At 39.3% G+C, this 23038-nt stretch overlaps 1 protein-coding gene across 1 annotated transcript in view; it reads left to right on the top strand.

Moving 5' to 3' along the window:
• POLE (DNA polymerase epsilon, catalytic subunit) overlaps positions 1–23038 on the top strand; it is a 1031469-nt gene that overhangs the window by 928253 nt on the left and 80178 nt on the right. The window contains exon 42 of the mRNA XM_044069769.1: positions 18612–18743. Within this exon, the coding sequence (XP_043925704.1) occupies positions 18612–18743 (132 nt within the window). The remainder of the gene's footprint in view (positions 1–18611; positions 18744–23038) is intronic.

Here is a 23038-nt window from a genome sequence, read left to right as displayed (position 1 = left end):
CATTATCCAGATGGCTAACATCTTTGATTTCCTGGTATATGAAATTAGACAACAAAATTGCCTAATAAACCTAAAGCCCATTCCACCAGAGCTTTGGCTACTTCTTTAGCCTTCCAAGACAGACTGCCTATTGACACCATTTGTGCAGCGGCTACTTGGGCTACTCCTCACACTTTTATTTCTCATTATAAGTTGGATTTAGCTTCCAGGCATAGAGCTAATTTTGGTTCCACTGTTCTCAGGAGTCTGTTCCGTTAGGCCACCCGGGACAAGGTGCTAGGGACGCGGTCCCATCCAGCAAGAATGAAGGCGAGATAGACAACTTAACATATAGAAGTTATGTTCTTACCATAACGCTCCATGTTAGTTGTCTTCTTCTCGCCTTCTTCTGCCCCACCCTCCTTCCCCTGGCCTGGACAGACCTAGAGGAGTTGTGATCGTGACCTCTCTTTCTACCACCTCTTTTAGTCATATGCTATTATGCATATTTCTTGTTTCAGGATGTAGGTCACCCTTTTTCTTCCTGTTGTTAGAGGTGGATTCTGTTTTACAGTTATACTGTTACTGTTATAAGCTGGGGTTAGCTTACAAACGAGATCTGAGGTAACTCTCGCCTAGCATTGTGGGATATAAGGGGAGCCTCGAGCCGGTGGAACCAACTCTCGAGCTTTTAGAGAGCCGAGGTCGGCTCCGAACCCATCTAGCAAGAAGAAGGCGAGAAGAAGACAACTAACATGGAACGTTATGGTAAGAACATAACTTCTATTTGTTGTTTTTTTCTTTCATGGACTACGGCATCTGGTATTCTCACATCTCTTTTATGAACTGTTGGTAATGGGTCGTGTTGTAATGCTTTGTACTTCATGTTTCTAGTGCTTCTTAGCTATGTCTGTACTGTAATGTTTGCACCATCTCCAGTGTAACAGTTTTGCCACATTGTTGTTTTTCAGTGTACTGGCCCTCTGCCATGAGTATATCACACCCAGAAGCAAGGTGTGCGACTGTTTCAAATTATTATTTTTTTTTGTACTAACTCTACATTTGTCTGTTTCTCCCAAATGCGAAGGTGTAGTCCACTATCCTAGGCTGCCATTATTAACCTTTCATCTTTGGGTTTCAACTTGCCTCTTTCTAACCATTCTTGTATCAATTCCTGATCAACATGATGTTGTTTCAGGAGATTTCTTTATTTGCCACTATATTTATGGCTTTTCCACATTTCTTTCTTTCTCATATCCTTTTGTTTTTTGACACATTTATTCGCTGTCTGATTTTTGCCTCCTGGTTTGATTGCTATTCCTGCTTGATTTTGGCATACTTCTGCTAAACTAAGCAGAGAGGTTTTATTTATTTATTTGATGTTTGTTAACCGGCTTGGTCCAGCTGAGCAAGGTGCCCATTTTCAGTGGAAACCTGAGGAGAAAAGCTCCAGTGTAATACAACTGTGAACATAATACAAACAGAGCAATTGACATGAAGTAAACAAAACAAAAATTACTAAAAAATATATACAATAGTGTTAGGATATCATGGAAATTTTGAAGCATACATATTTATGTAGATTGTAGTAGCAAAAAGAACGGTAGGTTTAAGGTCATTTTAGAATTTCTCTCCTCATCTGGACGGCCTCACAGCAAGAGCTTCTCCGGTTCAATTCTCTGTGCAGAGTCTGCATGTCCCCCCTGTGTTCGTCTGGGTTTCCTCCCACAATTCAGAAACCTGCATCTGGAGTGTTTCTCCCCGGGCCTCCACTGAAAATTGGCTTCGTTCCAAGTTGGATTTTCTCAGCCAACAAATGTAAAATAAAATAAGTAAATGTTTTAAAACTTTCACTACGTTTGGATCTGATGAGGTTAGCAGATATGTATGCATAGCTGTACATGTAATCAATTTTGGGGAGACCTATTACCATTTCAAGAACATGGAATATGTACAGTAGAGAGTCTATTATCCAAATTAATTGGGACCTAGGGTAGTTTGGATAATCAAATATATAATTGAACCAAATAAAAAAAACTTCTAAAATCTTGTTTTTTCTGCACACAGGGAATACACTTTTCAACCATTCAGCGATTCCATTGGACAATAAAGAATATTTTTCACACATGAGCAGGCTACAAGCTCAAAAAATACACAAGCAAATATGTATAATGTTCATGTATTCAGACTTTGATTTTTCCTACCCGAAAACTTTGGAAAGCTGCATTCTAATAATTGACTTTTCAGATAATCTGCTTTCTACTGTAGTCTTGGGATAATCTTTTCAGATAATCGGTTTTCTACTGTAGTCTTGGGATAATCTGTATATATATATATATATATATATATATATATATATATATATATATATATATATATATATATAATTTGATAAGCATTTTTCTGTTTTTCTCTTCAATTTATGAAATACCTTTTGTGGTTAGTCAGTCACACCTAAACTGCAAGTTAGAACAGGGAGAGCAAATTGGATTGTTATAGCTTGATCTTTATTCCTGGATGTCAAGGCTGTTTTCATTATTAGTTTTAGCCCTCTGAAATATTCCTTAGTGAGTTTTATTCACGTTTGTTCATCTTTATTGCCAATCCTTCATCCGTTCCCAAATATTTATATGCTCCCTCCTGCTCAAGTTCTTCTATATCACAGTCCTGTTCCAGACTAGTTTCTTGGTACTGCAAATTTCCCACTTTAAGCACTGCTTTCACATATTTATCAAGACTGAATGACATTCTTATATCATCTGAGAAAGTTTTAATCATTTGTAATTGTGCTTTCAGCTCCTCATCTGATGAACTATATATTTTTAGGTCACCCACAAAAAGGAGATATGAAGCCTTTAAGTAAGATTGTAATGGAGACTTAATCTTTCTTCCCACACCATTTCCCCTCCCCTTCCCGCCATTCTCCAATTACTGACCGGCCGAGATTACTTAACCCCCCCCGGCAGCGCCATCTTTGAATCTCTCTTTTCTCATGTTAGGAACGCCAACTCTGCAGCGTATCTCCCTGTAAGTGTTTTTCTTTTTTGCTAAATAATAGTTCTTATCTGCTGTTTGACAAATGCATTTTAAAAAGGTGTAATTGAAGTGTATTAACCCACCAGATGCGCAGTAGCAAGCCCCTCCCAAACCCCGCCTGCGAGCATGTTGCTTACTACACCCACGGTTCCGAGCACCGCCTTGCAATAGAAAAACACATTCATATCTTTAACAATTAACATTAAGTAACATTAACAAACCCAAAAAACAAAGTAATAATAACGCGGATGCCATAGCTTTCAAATCAAACTTAGATCATATTTGGCAAACAGGATAAACACATTACTGGCATGGATATGGTATGGGTATGGTACGCTATATCACTACAATATTTTACACGCATTTTAAAATATTAGTGCTTTAACGCAAGACTTTGACACTTGTCAGAATGTGTTCTGTAGTTTATCTAAGCTCTTAATTGTAAGCGAACTACTGCTCTAAGAACGAAAACGTCATATGCTTGTTTAATTGCTGTGACTGAGGGTTAACATTATTTGACTGACTTGACTTAATATACATTTTGTAAAGAAAAAGTCTGTAATTCTAATAATTAACCACCTTTTTGAGAGTTGAGAGGTACGTAGTGAGGCACAGGGTAGGGGAAGTGCGTTGATCTTTACTTTGTCACTTACATTGGGAAGCCAGTATAAGAAAACCACTTATTTTGGTAACAGCCGCAAGACATTGACACAATTAATGTGAGATATGCATTTTCTGAAGTGAAAGAAGTAAATAGGGAGAGTGTTCTGTAGTTTATCTAAGCTCTTAATTGTGACTAAATGCTCTGTTTTTGACATGAATTTATCGTTACATTTCATTGAGTGTCAATCACGGCACATTGCTGTTGTTAATCCACGCCCAATGGCATGTCAATCACGGCACATTGCTGCTGTTGTTAATCCACGCCCAACGGCATGTCAATCACGGCGGACACGCCTATTCCTACGCGAACTCGACGGTGGGTTAATGCACTATGCCTTTAAAAATGCAAATAAAAGTCGAACATAAATGCTTTGGAAAAGCCTTAAAGAAATGCTGTTCTTGCCTATGTTGTATGGTTGTAAAGTATTGCCTAGTAAATCTGTAGAACAGTATACGTAGCTTGGTTTATTAAGCATAGTAAAGAAATCTAGCTTGGTTTGTCAAGTATAACATAGAAATTTGTAAAACAGCATACCTAGCCACGTTACAACAATGTTTGAGCTGTCGTAGTTACAAGACGCTTTGAAATTGCTAGTTATTTTACAAACGGATACAGGCACTAAATTGAAACCACTGTTCTCCCAGGCTGTATTGCTGTGCATAAAGATACTAGAACGGGCACAGCTGATAATTTGTTTTCCCCGTAGTAAATTGTATTCTGTTGGAAATAATTAAAACTTGTAAATGTATTTTCTGCTGAAAATAATTATAACTTGTAAAAGTTATTTTCTGTGGGAAATAATTAGAACGGTTTACTCCACAGAAAACGGCATACCACAAACGCAAAGATTTTGTAATGCAGATACCTGTTTTAGCGGTAAACATTAATCCGATGGAAAGATATTGATGATAGGTTTCATAGGTTCATAGATTAGTGATGATTTTCTTTTTGGAAACAGACATAAATTTTTTTCCCAATTTAAGACGCACATAGTTCAAGGTTATAAGGATCATATTTACTAGAAAGGTTAAAGAAAATTTGTCTAACATGAGAGCTACAGTTTAAGGATGTCTATCTAAAATGAGAACTACACAGTTTTAATACTGTTAAACGCTAAGGTATGTTACTGTAGGCTGTTGCAATTCTGTATGTAAGAAACTGTTTAAGGTAAAAGTCATGGAGTTTTGACAGAGCACCAGTGATTTAATGCAATACTGTTTACGAACAAACTATAGACATTGTGAGTTATTTGCTCCATTAGTGTCACCAGTGAAGGCAATTTGATGAACCATACATGAACAATATATTAGTTATTTCACACAAGTCTAGCTACCTGAAGTTACCTCTATTAATATTTTTGCATTGTCTGCTCCATTTTTTTCTTTTAGCAAGCCCAGCACCTAAAAGGACACTAGCTATCCCAGCCAAACCACACCCTCAATGGGCTGAACTACATAAAAGGCGGCCTGGCTCCCTACAGCAACTGTGAGTGACCAAAACAGCTGAATCTCCCAGTTGTACCAAACTATGTATGTCCAGCTCTCTAGAGTGTTTTTTATTTTATAAATAGTCCTTTCACTCTAAGAGACTCGCTGCAGAGTGGCCTCCATACACCTCACTCTGTCTCTCTCAATAGGTCTAATTCTTCCCTACTTAACCATTGTGCTTCCCCTTATACTGTATACTTACCTAGCTGCCTCTCTTGTAAATGTTTTAGCCCAGTACCTGTACTGCTCCCCCTTCTTGACCCAGACTGCAAACATCTCTCCCTATCCCTCCTATTGCTGCACATTTTTTCCACAGTAAATACCCATATATTACATTGGTCCATCTATAAAACTGCAAACTTTAAACTTAGACATTTCTAGTAAGACTTATAGCCCAGATAAAAACACACAACTCAGTGTATGTGAGGCTTTAATGTCTGTCTCACCTGCAGTGTTGCTATAACTTTGGAGATTGTTTTTATAGCTATTTTTCTGTTGCTTTTCTGTTTTCAAGCCCAGGCTCTGCCTCACTCCATTCGCCCTCCGCTTCGTTCCTGGCTCACTTTGCTCCCGTACCCCCATTCCCACCCACCCCCATTCTCATTTAATTTATCTCTATCCTCAACCCCACCCTCTGTCTCCAACATTCCACCATCAGCAAACTGAAAGACCAACCCTATCAACCACACCCACATAACTCCTCAATCATTATAGCCCCTCTAGTCCACACATTCCACCACTTATTTAGTATCATTCCCTGCATGATCCATATTTTAACACTAATCCTACTAATATAAACCACATCCATACATGCAACCAAATATCCCCCCCCCCAACCAACCAATTGCAGCACACAAACTCTTCCCTTAAAACTAAACAAGCTTAGTTACTCAAACATCTCTCCCTCTCTACTAGCAGCTAATACCATTACCTCAGACAGATTAAAACTACCACCGCCTACCCTCAAATTTAAATAGTCTAGTACTACACTACAAACCCACCCCACATAAACAACAATCTGACACCAAATTTTATCTACTCCACACATTAATACAGTGTAGAGATATCCATCCAAATCCAGGCCGAATCAACACTTATACATCCACTGCCAACCAAGCTGACAAAACATTTCGCCACACACCATGCATCCACCACTAGGCTAGCTAATCACACATCTCAACATGCACTTCACCTAGTAACAATAAATACTCGCAGCATTTGCAATAAAACTACTGAATTCCATGCCTGTCTAACTACCCACACCCCAAATATTCTTTCAGTAACAGAAGCATGGCTAAAACCGCACATTGCTGACACTGAAATTCTCCCTCCAGGATATAATATAATTCATTCAGACAGACTTCATAAAAAGGGTGGCAGTGTAGAATTTATCTATCAAAACTCACTACAAATAACAACCTATGCCCCATCCCCACTTTCGGTAACCTAGAGCTACTACTAAACATCCTTTCACGTAAATAGGAGCAAACAAATATGCATAGCAGTAATTTATATTCCCCCAGGCAATAATATCCATATACTCGACGACTTTTTTTCTTGGATAAATCAGAATATACTGCATGAAACGATAATTCTAAGAGAAACTAATATTAATTGGTTAAACTTAGACACCCCTTCTACAGCAAACAACATAAACCTTCACAGTTTTACCCAACTCATCACTACTCCCACTCACTGTCTAGCGACAGACTCTGAATCAACCCTAGACTGGGCACTTGTAACCCATCCCCAAAACTACTCTAATTCAGGCACCCTACAAAATACATTGTGACCACCTTCCAGCATATGCCTATAGGAATCACCCTCAAGCAGTCAAAATGCACTCATATAGAACCTACAGGAACTTTGCCCACTTTGACCAAAATAAGTTTATAAGTATCCTAAACTCCCAAAACCAGAATCCATTAAAAATACTCCCCTTAGATGAAGCCGTTGACTATTTCAGCAAACTCTTTTTAAATACTCTCAATAGCCTAGCTCCAATGCGTGCTAAATGAACCAAAACTAACTATGCCCCGTGGCTAACAAAACTAACCAAACAATCTTTCTTAGAAACAAAGCATGAAAAATATGGCCGAGACCGAACAAAACTAACTCCACTACAGACAACTCCGTAACAAATCAAAAAAGCTAGTGATACAAGATAAAAAAAGATCATTTTTCTGCTAAACTGTCCACCTCCTATAACAATCCCAAAAAATTTTGGAAGTCTTTCTCCTCTCTACTTAATCCAGACACCATCCAAAACCCATCCCCTACACCAGAAAAAAATCCCACAAGAAATTTCCCAAGATTTTAATACCCACTTCATCTCTACCATTCAAAAGCTGCTCAGACTGCTCATCCAGCTCAAACACACACTTCCCACCACCAACAGAACACATCCCCTCCCCTGCAGATTACCCTACTACACAACCAGCAAACTCCTTCACTATCCAACCTGTACCCATCTATCTGATCTTGAAACTCCTAAAACAACTCAAACCTTGCTCACTGTCTGCAGATAATCTTCCCCCAGAATATCTGCAAATAGCAGCTAGCTCAATAGCATATACAGTTACCATTCTCATAAATCGCTCTCTCTCTCTGAATCCTACATTCATCTTCTATGGAAAAAATACATCATTACCCCACTACACAAAGGGGGAAACTCCCATGATCTTTCTAACTACCGCCCTGTCTCTGTACTCTCCCCACTATCAAATATCTTGGAAAATGTGTTCACTCACAACTACTTAAACACCTCTCAAGTAATGCTCTTCTCTCCCCTACCTAACATGGTTTCCGGCCAGGGAATAGCACTATTACTGCCCTATTATCTTTCACTGACATGGTCAACAAAGCCTTAGGTCAGGGCATCCTACCTCAGTAATCTTACTAGACCTAGCTAAGGCTTTCGACACAAAGTCACATACTAAACTAGTAAACCAACTATCAAGACTAGGTTGCTCCCCAAAATCCCTCAACTGGTTTCCCTCTTACCTACAGAACAGGGAACAATCAGTAAGGTGGTTAAATGTACAATCCTGTTGCCAACCTAACAATATAGGAGTACCGCAAGGATCCATTTTAGGTCCACTACTGTTCAATATTTTCATCAATGGACCTGCACAAAGCCCCCAGTCCAGAATCTCATCCAATACGCTGATGATTCAACACTGATATCCACTTCCAAAAATTTCTCAGACCTCCTCACAATTACACAGCAGTCCTTTACTTCTATCGAATAATGGCTTATTGATGCACAACTTATGCTAAACCCCAAAAAAACTAAACTTCTACTTTTCTGTACAAAATCACCTAATATTGACTTCAAAATCCTTGCTAAAGACGACATAAAAATAGAACTAAAACAGCCAAACTACTAGGTATAACAATAGATAAACTCACATACGAACTGCACATCCTAACTGCAATAAAAAAAACCCATTTCAAACTAGATAAACTATATTGCCACAAGCTCTACTTGGATAAATATACCAAAATAAAACTAGCTAATACCCTACTCACCCCCTCCCTTCTATATGGTAGTGCCATTTTTAATAATCTGCACGCAACCCTTAGTAATAAATTACAATCCTGTTACAAGAAAATAGCCAAATTCACCTCCAAAAAACCACACCGTTCTCATCACTGCCATGCCATCACCCAGCTAAAATGGTAGAGTTTTCCCACCATCTACAACCCGAGCCCACAAACTAATTTCTAAACCAAATGACTGCCCTGCCTTTAACTCAATCCTACAAACATACACCCCCACAAGAACACCAAGATCTTCCTGTAAACTGATGCTTACTGTAACTAAACCCAAATAAAGAGAAGGACAGTGTCTGTTCTCCCATTACCATAGCTAGACTATGGAATAACTTTCCATCGGAAATAACTCAGTTGACCACCCAAAAACTTTTAAAGTAGCCCTAAAAGCACATTATCTAAACAATCCATCCTGTACCTGACTCAGGAGCAAACCACGTTAAACAGTACATTTCACCAAATACTAAAATGACAAAACTTTGCAAAACCCAGTCATTTACTCGTGTATTCCTACTGTACAGGGTACTATAATCTTATCAAAGAAAGTACTGTTTCATAGCCCATGCTTTTTCTCTTGATGTAACATTACAACCTATTGTAAGGATTTTTTCTAGTTTTAGTTTAATGTAAATCCTAAGAAATGTAAACTGTAATATGTTTTTCTTCTCGTTATATCTGCAGTACTTTTAAATTGTATTTTAAATATGGTCTGTCTTTGTATTGCTTGTGGTTCTTTTCTCCCCAGGCCTCCACTGAAAGTGGGTCTCTGACCCAGTGGACTTTCCCGGTCAACAAATGTTAATAAATAAATGAATCTCATAAACAGCTTAATGGGTTAAGGGCAAGACAAAACAACGGTGACAAAGAATCACCCTGGAACATCGCCCTTTGAATTTTTATCCTTTGATGATAATTTGCCCTTTGTCCATGGCTTAACACCACAGTAGCTTGTCACTGTTTCATGGGCATTGTAATATAATTGATCAATGTAGGGTGTATCTTGTACATGTGTAGGCACTCCTTTATCCATGAGTGTGGGATGCTGTCAAATGCTTTTTTGTAATCTACCCATGCCATAACTTACTCCCATTTTTACGGTTCTCTCTTATGGCTTTATTTAACAATAAATGATCCTTTGTTCCTCTTGACATTCTTTTGTTACCCTTTTTTCTGTTGCAGTGATTGAGTTTTATTCTAAATGACTATAAACTCTGTCTGCATCAATTCCAGTATTTACTTTGTACATTGTCAGAAGGCAAGTTATTGGTCTGTAGTTTTTAAGATGGCATACAAGCTCACTCAAGGAAGAGTATAATTTTCCTGTTAACCAGGTTGGCATCTGTTTGGGATGTGTATGTCAGTAATTCTTACTCTGGGCTAAATGTTTGTGGAAATCTGTTAATACTTTTAGCCAGACATTGGGTACTGCTTCTGGGCCTGGGTTTTCCTGTTAGGAGCTTTTTTAATTTTGTTTGTTTCTATGTCTTTTACTTCATCTCATTTCATATCCTGTACATTTGAACTTATCACTGTTTCTTTTAATTTTTCTATCCATTCAGCATCTTTATATTACTCAGGGTCTTCATAAATATTTCTCCAAAGTATGTCGCATTCTTCTTCTGTTTTTGTGGTGGTGTTCCTTCTGTTTTGTTTCCCAGTTTTCTTTAACACTTTTTGGGTCATCAGTGAATTGCTTATTTTGTACTTTTCCTTTATATTTATCTGCATATCTTCTAAGTTTTTCTGCCTGTGTTATTTGTTGTCTATTTGTAATAGTGTACGGTAGACCTTAATCTGCTCCGATTGTGTGGGTTGCTTTTACCACATTTATCTTTCTACGTATTTTTACTCTTCCTTCTTCCATATTCTTCTAACAGTGGCACTTCTTGTCTTAATTGCTATATAGTTTTCTCTATTTGATGCTTCCGTGATGGCATTTTATTTCTTCCCTTTCTTTCCCTTATTGCTTTTTTTCCTGTGGTAAGACTTTATATGTTATTATTTTAGCTAAACAGTAATATATCCTGTTTAGTTTTGATTACTGTGTTCATCTGTTTCAGATGTGTAACATTTTGGGTCTTATTTACTTTCTGTAATCTGTCTTTCACTGGTCTTAATATGTCTCTCCATTTTTATCAAATCGAGCAACTCTTTCCTTAGATAATTTTCTTCTAAATTGGGAGCACATTCTTTACTTTGTTTCCTATGGGCATTCTACAGAAAGTTCCAGAAGATCTTCCTATGACATACCCTGTTCAGCTACATTCTGCTTCGACTGTTGCTCCTTCGTTTTAAAACTCATTGGCTGATCACTCCACAACATTGCCTGCATCAGAGTTGCCACTGTTTCCTGTTCCCTCCTTTGCTGTGGATCTCCAACTGAATTTTGTACTGGTTTCCTACTGAAGGCTCTAGAGCATCATCACGTGACAAGTCATCAGCTGCTTCCTGTTCTGTTCTTTTTCTCCTTGACTCATTGTTCCATCATGCTGCAACATTACCCGTGTTGGATTTTCTATACTAAATCCTTCACTTTGCAGATATTCCATAACTTCAGTTTCTATTTGTTTAACTTCTACCTTACTAATCCTCTGTTCCCCCTTTGTTTTCTTATTTTTTGTATTGAGATCTGGCTCCTTTGCCTGTATTTCTTTTCAGTCATCTTTGGAGCTGTTTTTTTTTTGTATAGATTAGTTTGACTTTCTCCTTTGCATAAATATTACATCATGTCAGATCTTTCCCTTTCCAAGTCTCTGAGTTTTCTTCTTTATATTTTCACACTTCTGTCACTTCTTTTTCTAGGGGGCCCAAAGTGTCTTTATCTGTGTAATGTTTTTCACTGATCTGTTGTATTGAACACAAATTTGCATTTGAAGCTTTTGATGGTTTTTATTGTGCAAGTATTTTTCTTTCCTGCAATTTCTCTTAATCTTTCTTAACATCTTCTGTCTGGAAATTCTGGGCATGAAAGTAGCAATACATAATATCTTCCTTATCCTCATCAATAGCCCATTCTGTCATCTTTTATAACTCTTTTTTACAGTTTTTGTGGACTACTGCTTCCTTCTGCAACAGGGAGGCCAACCCTCCCCGTGAGCCTGGCCTAACCCTGTTGTAGGAATATTTCCATGTCTTGAGGATTCTGCACTCCCATTTTTTTCCATTCCTGTCACCAGTGCACACACCAGGATTGGGCACTTTTGTATCTTGGGACTTGTGTACCCAGCTGTTTTTACATACCTGTCTCCTTGATATATGCTATAGAAAATAGTCTATATATCATTTTTGTCTTGGTAAGATTTTGTGAAAACAGAGTCCACCACATGAAGGTACTTGCCAAGACATAGGGATGAATTCAGTTCCAGCAATACTGTCCTTTTCTTGCTGATTTCATCATCCCTCCATTCAGACACCCTCCTAGTAGGAGGAACACTGTATGGTGTGTTAGCAGCTTACAGTAATTGTTTTGTGTATTCACTGTTACAGTTCTCTCATCCATACCATCATTTTTAAACCCTGTGGACGTTCTTAAGTGAGTTGGATACCCTAGTCATCTTCCCTCTTTGCTACCCTGTCTGTCCCTATGGCCAGACACTTTCTCAACTCGTGGTTCATGTAGAACCTGGAGAAGCAGCTTGATCGTTGGTTGCACTGCTTCCCATGGTATCATTGCTGCCAAGGGCAGCCAGTGCTCTGACACCAGAACACCATGGCAGCTTACTGGGGCAAGAAAGAACTGAAGATGCCATCGGCTGATGTCTCTTATTGCACCAACATACTGCTTGGCCAGGAGGAGGAGGAAGAAAGCTAAAAAGTTATTGAAAGTTGGGCCAGCCATCAGACTTTGTGGCAGACGTTCTCAATCGTTTAAGAATGAATATGTGAAAGTCTACAGTTACTGTGGTTCCACTGTATTTCATTGGAGTTGCTCTGAATCTGCAGTCATGTGAAAACTCTCTGAATCTTCAGTCGTGTGAAGTGCACCAGTCAAAGCCTCAGGCTGGTGAAATGCACACAGAAAAGCATTGGGGGGGGGGGGTCAAGTGCCCCCCACCAAAAATAATGAGTACACAGTTAAAGTTCCTATGTTGCCCAACCATGGAGAAAAGGGACATACCTTCATAAATTGAATTACTACCAGTGTGCAGATAGAAGTTTCAAGTGCAGTAGTTATTGTAGGAAATGACAATAGAAGAGTTCTACATTAGAGAATTAAAGGGAATCCAAGCATGCTTTATTTCTTGTGACTCTGCAGTTGGCGTTTACAGTTAAGGTTATGTTTTGACTTTGTCAACCAGAGGAATGGAAATCTGCAGCTCAGGCTATGTAATTCATTCAGTGAGTCTGAGATGCCTTGTTTGAGCACCCAACCTAGGCTCTCTTCTGAATAATTATCTGGATTGGATGAAATCTTCCATTTGCTGGGTTTTTGGACTGTTGTTGTGCACTGTTTGCCATGGAAAGCAATAATTTTTCTGTTTCCTGTAATATTTTTTTCTGTGTCCTGTGCTAATTTATTTCCATAAGGTACAGCAGATAAGTCTATGGGTATACAGAAGCAGATTTGGTTAATTACATCACTGCATCATTTTCTGCTTCGGGTAGGTGGAGAAGCCATTTGGGGTATTGCTGGTTTTAGAGAGATGTCATTACAGCATATAAATAACCTAGTTATTTTCTTGTTCCTCAACAAGCTAAACCAACTCTGAAGAAAAACAACCCCATCCCTATCTCTCTCTTTCTCTCTCGCTCTTCAAAACATTTGAGCCTTAGTAATAAACCGTGAAGACTCATTTTTAAATAAAATGTGTATCTTAAGTGTTTTGAGATTACTATTATAGTCTGTACTATTTGACTGTAACACTTCTTGACACCAGTGGCCGCAACTAACATTGTCACAGCTATAACTTACTACTCTACCCCTAAAGGGTACTTTACCCTAATGCAACCTGAATGACTTGTTTAATCCCCACTTTAATGTATATCTGTGTTGACTCGTGCATGTACATGTTAACAGGTGGTGGACTAAAAACGCTTCTATAAACTGTATTTCAGCATTGTAGTGTGATTGTCATTCTGAATGTGTAGTTTTGTTTGGTATGCTTTTATGTAATGTGAGCAGATTGAATATGCTACTGTGTATTACTTTCTAATACTTCACTATCAAAAATTGTATTGATGTTTTAACTGTGTTACAAAAAACAAGATCAGGTACAGGGTAAGGTATCACCTCAAAGAGCAAGAAACAATCCAAAATGAAAGAGGTAAATACGCCACAACTATCGAAGCAAACCAGGTAGACAAACGTAAAAGATTAAACCCTTTATTCAACAGAAGTAAGCGTTACATAGAACGCTTCATCAGACTTTAACAGAACAAAGAAAGCTCATTCCATTTAAATATATAAAAAGCACCAATAACACACCTCCCCCATGTCACATGTGTTCCACATAAAATCACATCAATCACTTTAAAAGGCACAAGAAAAAAAAAAAAAAAATATATATATATATATATATATATATATATACACATTAAGTATGTACAAAAAGTATAAAAAATTATATATATACATGTATACTAAAAATATACATAAGCATAAAAACACATATAAAAACATACTAAGCATACAAATATAGCTTAATGTTTGAATAGTCTATCTAATAAAAAAGGTTTCAATGATAACTTATCATTGAGACCATGACCTTTATCTGCAGCTAGCTTAATTATCCACCTAGCCTCCGTTCTCTCTGTTTTATTTCCAATATTGCCTAACCTCTCTGTCTCTAACAACTGTCCTATAACCATGAATCTAAATACATGTGTAATGTCATTCTGCAGAGTGTGCTTAGCCAGGGCATTTCCCTCATTCTCCCTGTGGATAGCATAAAGATGCTCCCTAACTCTTTCCCTCAATGTCCTATTAGTCTTACCTACATAAAAACATTGACACTTTTTACAAGTAGCCAAATAAATCACATTCCTCGATTTACAGTCTGCATACTCATTAAATTCATATCTGACCCCAGTGTCAGGATGTATAAAAACATTGGAATTCAATATATATCCACATTGATTGCAAGTGCGACAGGCATAAGTGCCCTTCCTCTGTGAAGTAACCTTATTCATAGGTACCTTATCATAACAAAGCATCCGTTTGAGGGACTTAGTATTTTTGTAACTAAAGGCCGGTCTCTCACCAACTAAATCCTTAATACTATCATCCAACTGCAGGATGTTCCAATGTCTCTTAATAATATCGACAATGGATGTGTTTTTATTAGTAAAAGGAATAACTACCCTTCTTCTATCTCCTTTCTTCTCAATAGGTCGCTTATAGGTATTTCCATTCTGCTTAATATATGGTAGTCCTATCTGCTCACGTTCTATATCATCCTTTTGGAGAAAGTCATTACTACGATAACCTCTATCCACAAAATCACGTTCTATAGCTACAACTGCTTGTGAAAAAACTTGATCGTCACTAGTTATATGTGAACAACGTTTTATCTGATTCCTGACAATATTCTTGTGTACATGTGGCGGGTGCATGCTACTTCTATGCAGGATAGCATTTCTCCTACATGGTTTCTTAAACACTTTTGTCTCAAAAACACCATTACATTTACTCAATGTGACATCTAGGAAGTCTATTTTATCCTGTGAAACTGTACTAGTTAGAGTAAGAAAAGTGGTAGTTCCATTTATATAGGTAACAAAATCTTCTAAACTTTCTAGATCACCTCCCCAAAACAAGAAAACGTCATCAACAAAACGTTTATAGCATTTAATATACTTAGAGAAAATCAGATGGAATTTGACCATGGCCAGGAGAAAACGTTCCCCCTCGAGAAATCCAGTCTCTCTCTAGCTTCTTTTTCTTCGCTAACAGGAACTTGTTGTCTAGTGCTTGCATATGAAGTTATATTTAATTAGTAAAGGGTTAAACAATAGTCAGGTTATAAGGATTACGATGCTATTAGAAATGGTTCTTAACTATAATGTGTTTACCTTTGATGGTGATTACTACCTTCAGATTAGAGGTGTAGCCATGGGCACCTCGTGTGCCAACTCTTATGCTAATCTAGTGTTAGCTTATTGGGAGAGTGCCTATGTGTTGGAACATCTGATTTTCTCTAAGTATATTAAATGCTATAAACGTTTTGTTGATGACGTTTTCTTGTTTTGGGGAGGTGATCTAGAAAGTTTAGAAGATTTTGTTACCTATATAAATGGAACTACCACTTTTCTTACTCTAACTAGTACAGTTTCACAGGATAAAATAGACTTCCTAGATGTCACATTGAGTAAATGTAATGGTGTTTTTGAGACAAAAGTGTTTAAGAAACCATGTAGGAGAAATGCTATCCTGCATAGAAGTAGCATGCACCCGCCACATGTACACAAGAATATTGTCAGGAATCAGATAAAACATTGTTCACATATAACTAGTGACGATCAAGTTTTTTCACAAGCAGTTGTAACTATAGAACGTGATTTTGTGGATAGAGGTTATCGTAGTAATGACTTTCTCCAAAAGGATGATATAGAATGTGAGCAGATAGGACTACCATATATTAAGCAGAATGGAAATACCTATAAGTGACCTATTGAGAAGAAAGGAGATAGAAGAAGGGTAGTTATTCCTTTTACTAATAAAAACACATCCATTGTCGATATTATTAAGAGACATTGGAACATCCTGCAGTTGGATGATAGTATTAAGGATTTAGTTCGTGAGAGACCAGCCTTTAGTTACAAAAATACTAAGTCCCTCAAACGGATGCTTTGTTATGATAAGGTACCTATGAATAAGGTTACTTCACAGAGGAAGGGCACTTATGCCTGTCGCACTTGCAATCAATGTGGATATATATTGAATTCCAATGTTTTTATACATCCTGACACTGGGGTCAGATATGAATTTAATGAGTATGCAGACTGTAAATCGAGGAATGTGATTTATTTGGCTACTTGTAAAAAGTGTCAATGTTTTTATGTAGGTAAGACTAATAGGACATTGAGGGAAAGAGTTAGGGAGCATCTTTATGCTATCCACAGGGAGAATGAGGGAAATGCCCTGGCTAAGCACACTCTGCAGAATGACATTACACATGTATTTAGATTCATGGTTATAGGACAGTTGTTAGAGACAGAGAGGTTAGGCAATATTGGAAATAAAACAGAGAGAACAGAGGCTAGGTGGATAATTAAGCTAGCTGCAGATAAAGGTCATGGTCTCAATGATAAGTTATCATTGAAACCTTTTTTATTAGATAGACCATTCAAACATTAAGCTATATTTGTATGCTTAGTATGTTTTTATATGTGTTTTTATATGTGTTTTTATGCTTATGTATATTTTTAGTATACATGTATATATATAATTTTTTGTACATACTTAATGTGTGTGTATATATATATATATATATATATATTTTTTTTTTTTTTTTTTTTTTTCCTTCTTGTGCCTTTAAAAGTGAATGATGTGATTTTATGTGGAACACATGTGACATGGGGAAGGTGTGTTATTGGTGCTTTTTATATATTTAAATGGAATGAGCTTTCTTTGTTCTGTTAAAGTCTGATGAAGCGTTCTATGTGACGTGAAAGCGCTTACTTCTGTTGAATAAAGGGTTTAATCTTTTACGTTTGTCTACCTGGTTTGCTTCGATAGTTGTGGCGTATTTACCTCTTTCATTTTGGATTTTAACTGTGTTAGTTTACATTTGTTCTTATATTGTACCAGTGGAGCTTTTCTGTCTGGGTCGCCACTGAAAATGGCTTCTGCACCCAGTTTCACTTCTCTTGTCAACAAATGAATATAAAATGTATGTTTCTGCTTTTGATGCAAGCTGCACTTTTTCACGCCAATGATGTTAGTTTAAATGAGCAATTTAGAGCCAAGTTTGGGTTTGGCAGAGCCATCCTTAATGCCTCGTTACCCCATTTCTCCAAGTACTCTACTCTGCAACCCTTATTAAAAGCATGGACCTGCTAACTAAACCTGGTTAATGCAAAGATAAAATACTTACCCTCAAAGATCTGGAGTTTCTTTATTTCAGGTAGCAGATCTACCTTCCTTCATTTCCTACCTTAAGGTGATGTTGGAAGATTTGGAGCGTGCAATTGCTGTCTAGGTCTGCTCCTTAGATCACTCAACTTGATTTATCACTCTTTGCCCAACAAGTTCTAGATCTACCAGGGAAGAACTTAGGAGACAGGGGCTATGCCTTAACCTTTATGGACAATCCTACACCCCACAAGGTCCCTTAAAAATTGAGAGTTTCATAGAATTTATTTGTAAAGCTATTGTCATTTTTTAAAGACCAGGAAATTGTTTTGTTGTTCTGTTTTCTTTATAGTGAATTTAAAGTTTGTAAGATGCTCAGGTTTGGTTTGGACCATAAGTTGACTGACATTATAGGAAAGTTGTAAGTGGAATGAAGTAACCTTTATCTCCTATTGGAAACGAACTGTAGAAGATTTGAAGGAGAGTTGTTGTGTCTTTTCGGCTTTTCCCGGTTAGGGGTCGCCACAGCGGAACTCCGGTCCACTAATGATTGGTAGTTGAGTTTTACGTTACGAGTTACCAGCCCTGACGCATAACCTTCAACGAAGGTACGCCCATTCACGCATGTCTCCACGCAGAAGACGCACTAGCTGAGAATCGAACCGGACAGCGTCTTACTGCAAGGCGGCTGAGAGTGCCATCCAATATCCCAAAGTTGAGATCTCCTGAGATTTTAAGAATGTGGAGTTACAGCTAAACATTTTACCGTAGTCCGCTATGGTTTTTGCAAAGGTGGTACTGAGTGATGTTTGTAGCTTTACATAAAACTATTGTAGGTGAATATGAGAAATATGACATCTGTTTTTCATTTTTGTAGCCTACACAGTGGCCGTATACCATAGTATGAGAGAAGAGATGAGGCGGAATGCTCCTGGAAGTACACCAATCAAGAGAAGAGAAACAAGTCAAGTCTCTCAGCAAGCTGAGGGGAAAGCTGGAGCCTTGCCTGGTAGGTGTAAGCCATAAGCTCCCAGACATACTGCATAGAAGCTGACTAATGGTGATCAGAAAGGCCCAGTGGCTTTAAGAGGAAGGGTCACAGCTTTGGTTTACTTTTGTCTTTAATTTGTTCATGGAGTTACCCTACTAGAGCAGCTGCCTATTTTTTGAGTCCATCCCAGGAACACTTTCTGGTATGCAAATGGATATTGAAGGAATCAAACCCTAAACTACTGTATTAACCTATTTATCAGCTCATTGCTTTAACTATATGTTCTGTAGTGGCAGTTGATTCAGAGCAAGACTGATATGTTTGCCAGAGTGCATTGATCCAAGTGTTTTGGTTATTAAAACAGAAGCCAAAGTTCCATCAGGTATTAGATCCACAAGCTACCTAACCATTCCCACAGTCTGAATGCTTATTATGTCCTGTAAATGTGTCTAACCCTTTCCTGCTTTATTTTGTTATTGAGATAATGGGGTTCATAGGTTTATATTAAACCAGTTGTATGTTAACCATTGTAGGCTTTGCTAACAATGCCATAAAAGAACACTTGAAGGTGAGCTGATAGCTCAGAAGAAGATGGTAGCAGGTACAAGTAATTCAAACGATATACACAGAATATTTTAGCTTAGATTATTGTAAAGGAAAATATGGAAAAGGTAGTACTGAGTAGTGATAATATGGTTCAGTATGGCTATAGATTCTTGGGATAAATTTGTAGGATCCCATCATTCATCTGATTGAATGTTGAGTGCTGACACAATCTAATATCTAAGGGGGAGCTCATTCCATATGCAAGTGAGGTGCTGGATTATGAATTTTTCCCTGAATCTGGACTTAACTGGTACAAGCGTTAACTGAGGAGTTTTTATTTTCAAGGTAAAGGACATCATAGAGCAACTGGTTTGTCATAGCTCACAAAGCAAAGCATAGATCACCTGCACTAGTCTGTAGGCCACAGAAAATGAGTGGATGTCCTTCTCTTCTTATGTTGCAATATTCCAACTGTTGGGTTTTCCTCTCTTGCTAGCCGAACATCCGGCCAGTATACAAAAGCTTCTAGTCACTGCTAGGTACGTAGGACGTCTGACGGCCCAGGGAACATGGGCTATAAAAGTGACATCTGCATGTACCTTTCCTCTGAACTTCTCTGCCGCTGGTCGAACATCAGTGTTCCTGCCGTCTTCGTCCCAGCTCTTCTCCAAAGATAAGTACCCCGTTGGGGATGTTTTGTTTCCTTTTGTCACTGCATGCTTGTTAGGGTTACATGTCATCCAGGAAGGGAAAGTGCAAGTGCAGTCGTCAGATCCCCATAAGGATGCCCACAATTTCTGCCATTTCTGTCTCGGGCCTTCGCACGACCATCTTTCTTGCATGATCTGTCAGGCCTTCATTCCAAAAATCCTACGTAGTCACCTACACATGCTAAATGTATATTTAGAAAACCAGCATCTAAAACGCTTAGCCTTAGGAATGGAAGGATCGTCGGGTCAGCCCATGGAACCACCTAAAAAGAAGGTCAAGGTTTCCAGGCCCAAAGTTGCTACTGCTGCCCCTCCTCCATCTAACATCCCTCCTGTAGCTGACATTTGCCTGGAGGAACGTTCGGAGTCTGCTGATGTAGGTATAGCGGGTACCCTCAGGGTGCTGCAGAACTTTGTGCAGAAGGCACGTCTGGGGAGGGTTTGCAGATGTCGCCTTGCGATGTCGAGGGGGAACACTGGTTTCAATGGGTGCCCAGGCAGGCCTTCCCTCTGCTACTTTAACTACTGAATCTAGGCCTTATCCAGGCACTAGGCCTTCCTCGGGCCCTACACCTCCTTAGGCCTTCATTGAAAAAGAAAGCCAAGTTAAAACATCTCTCTCCATCTCCTGAAAGTCAGCCAGATTGGCAGGCCTTTTCAGAGAGCCTCTTTAATGCTTTTATGGCTGTTAGGCCTGCCATGCCTGGATCTCCATACGTCGGGCCTCCTCCTATTAGTCCCAGGCCTCAGGTTGAGGATGTCATCCTACCTGAAGCTGAGGATTCCTCAGACTCTCCTTCTGAAGACTCTATATCTCATTCCTCCCAGATGACTACTTCTCTTGGTTATGCTTCCCCAGAGGATGAATCTGTTGAGGCTAATTCCCCAGATGAGGATCTCACCTTTGGGGAAAAATTTACCAAAATGAGGGAATTTTTTTAAATGGGATTCTTTTGAGATGTCTGAGATACAAAAAAGATGCTATGAGCTCCTGCAAATGGAGAGCCCTGCCCCTTCTGCAATTCCCCCAGTATTACCAGCATTCATGGATGCCTTCAGTGCTGCCTCTCTTAACTCTGACTCCCAATCACCTTCTCCCAGGAGACCTGGCAGGTTTTACAAGGTCCCTGAAGGGGTTACATTTTTGATTAAATGCCCAGTAGCTGACTCTGCCACTGTATCAGTCTCCGCAGGTAAGCCATCCAAATTATTGCCATCTACCTCAGTCTTCTTCACTGGCAAGGACAGTAAGGCCATTGAGCGCCTTGGTAAGAAAGTTTACACTTCCTCTGCCCTGGCCTTCAGGCAGTAAATTGCCAAAACATGCATGTCCAAGTATGCCTTGGCACTTCTGTCCCAGGTCACCAAACTCTTGGCTGACTTCCCAGATTCTGCTTCCAAGGCACTCTTTTCATTGCAGCTATGATTCTGCAGAAGCTTCGGGAAGATCAGCTGCCTCTGCTTCAGTCTTGAGACGATACTCTTGGTTAAGGTTTCAGACCTTATGCGATGATATTAAGGCAAAATTAATGGATGCACCACTAATTAACTCTGCCCTTTTCAGTTCCAAAGCGGCTGACCTAGTCAAGGCCCTTCAACAAAAAGGGAAAAAGCTGCAAGGCTTAAACATCTCTTTGTCTCCCCCATTCCCAAATTTCATAGGAGCTACCCAGAAAAGACATAGTTCATTAGAAAACTCTCTGCTCCAGCTTCCCCTGCTAGAGGCAAAAAAGGTGCAAGGAAGCAGCAGACTTTCTAAACCTGCTTAAACCCCTGCCCAGAAAACTCCCTTTCAGGATAGGGCAAATAGCCTGTGACTACCCGCCGTCACAACCCCTCCCCCAAACTCCCTTCCCCTGCCCCCTAAGGCTCTCTCTCTGTCTGTCCCTTTGGCAATTCATCACCTGAAATAGGTGTGGACTACCATTTTAGAAAAGGGCTACTTAATGTCCTAGATCTTTTCTCCTTCTCCCAGAGGGATTCCCCAACCACCCAAAGTTCAACTCCATCTTTTCCAGGCTGTCCTAGACAACCTCCTTTCTCAAGGAACCATACAACCGGTTCCTCCAGGGGAGCAAGGGGAGGGGGTTTTTAGTAAAGACTCTTTCTGGTGCCCAGGAAGGACGGACCCTGGAGGCTTATCCTGGACTTGTCCCACCTAAACCTGTTTATAAAGGTTCCCAATTTTCATATGCTGACTGTTCAAACCCTTTTCTCTTTGCTGATAACTCAGAGATTTCTAGGCACCTTGGACATAAAGGACACCTACCTCCACTTACCTATCAGGTCCAGCTACAGGAAATTCCTGTAGTTTGCTGTTGGTACCTCACACTTTCAGTTCTTGGCCTTGCCCTTTGAACTATCTACTGCTCCAAGGGTCTTCAAATGCCTTGCCCCCTGTAGTGGCCTTCTGCAGAGTTCAAGGGATCCAGATTTTCCCATAACTGGACGATGACATGATTCAGGCAGAATGTCCAAAATCTCTGCACAGCCAATTCCTCCAAGTCATCTCCCTACTGAAGGCTCTGGGATTCAACCTAAACTTTCCAAGTCCAACCTGAATCCTTCCTAGGGACCTAGTTTTCCTGGACTGCAGAATAAGGACAGATGTTATGAGGGCATTCCTCCTGCCCCAAAAAGTGAGAACTCTGACCCAGTACCTGGTGACCGTCCTCAAAGCCACTGCTTTGACAGCCAGACTATACCAGAGGTTGCTGAGTTACATGGCCTCCACTATTCCCATGCTTCCTCTGGCAAGGCTGCACATGAGAAAATTGTGGTGGTACCTAAAGTCCCTATGGGACCCAACACTCACACCCCTTGGACTTCATTATTCCCTTCCTCCCATGTCTGAGGAAGGAAATTCTGTGGTGGTTGAACCAGGTGATGCTCTACCCAGGACCTCCACTGCAGCCCCTTGCCCCTGTCCAGGAGATGTACACAGATGCATCAGACCAAGGGCTGTGGGGGGCTACTCTGGGCAGCCTGAAAGTACAGGGTACCTGGTCCCACACCTTCAGGCAAGAACGCATCAACATCAGAGAAATGAGAGCAGTC

The sequence above is a fragment of the Protopterus annectens genome, chromosome 4.part0 (genome assembly GCF_019279795.1).
Source record: "Protopterus annectens isolate FY-2018-M chromosome 4.part0, PAN1.0, whole genome shotgun sequence".
Taxonomy (NCBI): Eukaryota; Metazoa; Chordata; order Ceratodontiformes; family Protopteridae; genus Protopterus; species Protopterus annectens.
Note: the sequence above shows the minus strand (reverse complement) of the source record. Positions and strands in the feature narration are given on the sequence as shown.